The sequence below is a fragment of the Poromitra crassiceps genome (genome assembly GCF_964638095.1).
Source record: "Poromitra crassiceps genome assembly, chromosome: 18".
NCBI lineage: Eukaryota > Metazoa > Chordata > Actinopteri > Beryciformes > Melamphaidae > Poromitra > Poromitra crassiceps.
Genome location: NC_139636.1, coordinates 20774786 through 20779475, shown reverse-complemented (window position 1 = coordinate 20779475; position 4690 = coordinate 20774786). Strand labels below are relative to the sequence as shown.

General features: G+C 41.2%; 2 protein-coding genes across 2 annotated transcripts in view; one reads left to right on the top strand and one right to left on the bottom strand.

Moving 5' to 3' along the window:
- Nucleotides 1–270: 270 nt before the first annotated feature.
- etfbkmt (electron transfer flavoprotein subunit beta lysine methyltransferase) lies at nucleotides 271–1596 on the top strand. The gene is made up of 3 exons (XM_083654275.1): nucleotides 271–782; nucleotides 914–1044; nucleotides 1240–1596. Exons 1-3 carry the CDS (start codon nucleotides 475–477, stop codon nucleotides 1587–1589), a joined length of 789 nt encoding a protein of 262 aa, XP_083510401.1. The 5' UTR covers nucleotides 271–474; the 3' UTR covers nucleotides 1590–1596.
- Nucleotides 1597–3126: 1530 nt separating this feature from the next.
- amn1 (antagonist of mitotic exit network 1 homolog) overlaps nucleotides 3127–4690 on the bottom strand; it is a 12813-nt gene continuing 11249 nt past the window's right edge. The window contains exons 4-7 of the mRNA XM_083654276.1: nucleotides 4686–4690; nucleotides 4069–4125; nucleotides 3814–3925; nucleotides 3127–3247 (exon numbers count right to left, since the gene is read on the bottom strand). The exon at nucleotides 4686–4690 is cut by the window's right edge and continues 213 nt beyond it. Of these exons, the coding sequence (XP_083510402.1) occupies nucleotides 3195–3247; nucleotides 3814–3925; nucleotides 4069–4125; nucleotides 4686–4690 (227 nt within the window). The 3' untranslated portion in view covers nucleotides 3127–3194. The remainder of the gene's footprint in view (nucleotides 3248–3813; nucleotides 3926–4068; nucleotides 4126–4685) is intronic.

Sequence of the window (4690 nt, the reverse complement as noted above, 5' to 3'; positions counted from 1 at the left end):
TATGTATTTATTTATCTTATTATTAGCCTATGCTGAAGTCGTATTATTGGTAGCTACTTTTCACATCAAACAGTGAACAATAGTTGAAAAGACTAGCCTGGGACTTTGTCCCAAATCTCACATTAATTCGTATGTTTGAAAATGAATGTAAAAATCGCTCTCAATTGAACGTCGGAACCTTTCACGTGGAACCAAGATTTAAATGCTTTTTTCAGGCGGGCGCTGGACAATGTGTTCGTTCGACACTGTTTTGCATCCGTGCGGAAAATATCTTTGACAGACAACTGCAGGAATATTTGGTTCGAGCGGAGCTGCTGTGTGTGATTTTGAGAAGTCTAATATCCCGAGTCAGTGTGATTATGGGTAGACGTAATGCAAGCGTACTATCTACCTACCATCTAGTCACTAGTGAGTTCAGTTGTCAAAGGTTGCTGTGTGGTTGGCTTAACTAGCATTGACGCCAGCTAACGTTAAATGGCTACAGTAATAACTTGGATGAGCGTTTTAACCCCCCAAAAGTTTACTCGTTATGTTGAAATACTTTTCAAAACATTTGGCACAACCAGACATAGATGTTTCTCAAATGGCTTTGAATCTGATAATAGTGTTAGGACGTTTATTACAGAGAACACAGAGATAGTTGGAGAGCAAAACTTGACACCAGAGATCAAGTTGAGATTGTTCACCCCAAACTGTAGGTTTTGGCATGCAAGACCCGAGCTGTGGCCTTTTGATGACCCGTTCTGGGCCATATACTGGCCAGGAGGACAGGCACTCGCCAGGTATGAATTCAGCTTCACTTAATACAAAAAAAATTGGTTAATGTGTCAAACAAAAATGTGTAGCTTCTGGGCAGGGTAATAGCCACATTTCTGAGTGCACGACTGAGCCTCCTGATTGTCCCTCTCTCCAGATACCTGCTGAATAACCCTGCAGTGTGTGAGGGGAAAACGGTTCTGGATCTGGGGAGCGGCTGTGGGGCCTCAGCCATCGCTGCCAAACTGTGTGGTGCTGCTCATGTTGTTGCTAATGATATTGACTCAGGTAAGACGTGCATGTATATTTGGATTCTTTGACTATTGACTGACTGGTTATTTTGCCGTCTTTTTTAGTAGTCACAAAACATTGTTCATTCGTAAATTGTATTCATCATCATGGTCAACTGTCAAATAGGGTCATGTACTCAATGTTCCAGTTAGTGTTACAGTTGCAGCCTGAATGTTCCTGATTTTGTTACAGTTGCAGCCATTGCCACCCACATGAATTGTGAGCTGAATGGCCTGGAGCCACTTGCTTGTGTGACTGGTAATATGATTGGCTCAGAGCCCGTGGGCTTCAACCTCATTCTCTTGGGAGACATGTTCTATGAGGAAACTCTAGCAGACAGACTGCACAGCTGGCTGGACCACTGCATCCAGACCCATGGCACCCAGGTCCTGATCGGAGACCCTGGCAGAGCCCAGTTTGAGGGACATGGCATCAGAAGGCTCCTGCACCAACTGGCCCAGTTTGAGCTGCCCGAGTCGGTCAGAGAGGAGAACTACGGCCTAACCTGTAGTACTGTTTGGCGCTACCATCCTGATCTCTAACCGGAACTTGGTTGAATCTAATGAATTCCACAGACCATAAATATGTCAAATATAAAAACCAGCATGTGAGAGGTGTCATTCTGCTGGGTTACACTACAATATTTTACTCACAGGGTTACAACTCAAGTTTCATTTGTTGCCCTTTCTAGAGCATGTGACTAACTTTTCAACTCCCGTTATTTATTTATTTTTAAGATGCTGTGAGATCTTGTCATGGTATGTCTAAACAAAATGTGAATATGTGGATGTGTAAACAGCAATAAACATTTATTGTATATCATATGTATAGTATGTGTGACTGAGGCACAAATAAGAGCCATAACACACTGAATGTACAAATCATACTGCAGTCAAGTAATAAAACAATTCAACATTTCCTCCATATAAATAATAATGTCATTATTTCTAAGTTATCTATACAGTCTTTGCACTTAGTAAAAAAAAACAGCTCATTACAACACTTTAAGCTTAATTTCACTTACACATTGGAATTTGTTGTGCGAAGAAGATGGCCATAAAGTGCAAAAAAATCATCTTTATAATATTTGTAAACATCACACCACTCAAAAAGAAATCAGGTGAACCTTTTCCCACTTTCAACCCCTCTCTTAATCTTTGTGTCTTTGAAGGGTATGAAGAAGTAACAGTGTGCCTTGATTAACTAATTGGCTTTTAACTGGATAGTTCATAGGTTGGGAGGAACAATTTTATTTGGCCCGGGGGGCAAGACAGAGAAGACGTCACCGATAGAATATAATGACCTCTGACCCCTGAGGATGACATATAATGATGTCAGAGGAGACGTAGCTTTTTGTGGCAGGTTCTCTCCACAAGCTAAAATAAAATACAGCTAGTTTGCATAATTGCGCTAACATGAAGACCAAGCATCAACAGAAAACGGATTATATACACTTCAAAAGACAACTGAATGGCTGCATACTACTGGAAGCTTGTTATAGTGTTTGAGAAAAACTGCTTTTTATGTTTTTAATATTTTTTACATTTATATATCTACTACTATCGTTATCAGTGTCATTGATATACATGCTTGGTTTGTTCTAATATGTAACTTGCACCCTGGTCTAGTTGAGTTAGACTTTCACCCTGACTCGCAGTAAACAGGAGCTTCGGACAAGCCTGCTTGTGACATGCTGATACCCTGGGAACGCACAGTTGACAGTATGAGAAGCTTCCTGTTCCCACCACAAGAACTGCGCAATACCGGGAGGTAAACGGCATGTTGGGGCAAGAAGAGGCACATGTTCTTTACATTGTGTCACCTGAAACCTAACTGTCAATCTTAAGACGTGTAGAAAGCGTAGATGTTTTTTCTGAATAACACAATATCCACTCTCGACAAAAGTTAACCATTCCCAAGAATTGCATCGATAGCCTTACAACCTATTGGCCGTTATTTCTTATTTCTTCTCATAGGAAATGGGATTTGAACCTGACCTAGAGTTAGATGTGTTCTTGTTCTTTTAACAAAACTAGTTTTCTTTCACCTTTGGGCACTTCATGTACTGTAGGGGAGGTGGTCATCACTAGGCTTTATTAGGATCATCCCTCTGCATGCTGCTGCGATCCACTGACCGTGCTACATTGCTACACGGTCCATGATAGATACTGAATGTTGGTGATACGATCCACCCAAGCCGCTGTGAGAGGAGCAGAAGGAAGCTACTGTAATTTTAAACACAAACATGCCTTAAGCATGCACATTATTTTGATCAATCATAACACACAACATACATTCAGATTTTTTTTTCTCCCAATTGTACTTGGCCAATTACCCCTGCTCTACCGGTTGTTGCTCCAACCACCTCTGCCGATCCGGGGAGAGCTGTAGTGACTAGCACATGCTTCCTCCGACAATTGCATTCGGCAGCTGCTTCTTTTCACCTGACAGCGAGGAATTTCACAGGCAGGACGCAGCACGCGGAAGGCTCACGGCAATCCCCCCCTCCATATGTAGTGGTATTCTTTTTTAACAAGTTCAGTTATCCGTTGTATCAACATGTCTGCTGCAGCTTGGGCTTGAGACTTCATTTGAAAAATATCACCACTGCTACATCGTTAGCTACATTCGGTATGTGTGCTAGCAGGTAAAAGTGGTTACAGAAGGTTCAGAACCTCTGACCTTTCTGCCATAAAGTCTTAACCAGCATGATGTTGCTGTTACATCAAACAATCTGTAAACAGTTGAAGATGACATGAAGTTTACCTGTGATGTGAGGACAGTCATCGACGACAAATGTTCTGAGTTTGGGGCAGTTTGTGAAAACGGCTGCAACGGATTCATCAGTCAAGTTGCGACATCTTGCCATCTGTAGTTCCTACAATACATCAATTGCATTATTCATTTCAACACACTATTCTAATGCCGTTATGTTAAGTAGCAAATAGGGCTAGACTTTAAAAAAAGTGAACTATCCCTTGAACTCAATGTTTGAAGTCTCTATATTAGATGATTTCTTACATTCAAATGATTGGAGCAAGGCCCTGTGACGAGTCCAATAAGGCCTACATCTGTAACCTACGAATAACAAAAAACAGTCCAGTTGTTAGTTAGTGTGTGTGTGTGAAGTGTGTAGGTGTGTGTGTGTGTGTGTGTGTGTGTGTGTGTGTGTGTGTGTGTGTGTGTGTGTGTGTGTGGCTGGCTGTTTTTATGGAAACACATCATGGATGCTGCTTTTTGATCATTGACCTCATTTTTAAGTGAGGTGTCCTGTAATCAGCTGTGCAGAACCCTATTTTGCTTTTTCCCCTTAAAAGACCCAATCTTTATCTAAAATATGACAGTTTGGTACTTCTACTACTATGATGATGTACATATTTTGAATTTATGTCATAACCATTTATCTCAGCCTAAAAAGGCAATTCCGCAAATAAACAGGAGGGTAAACTGGATTCATCCTCCACTACATACCTGAAGGGAACTTTATGTTCTTTGGTTAGACTCTAGACAATTTATGACAAAGCAGATGCTGCATTCTGTCTATCCCTGTTAGTTACTGTCCATGTGGCTGGGCGAAACCTAATACTACTCTCACAATAACATCCACATTAGTTTTTATTCCTCTGGGCTAAGAGTACCTGCG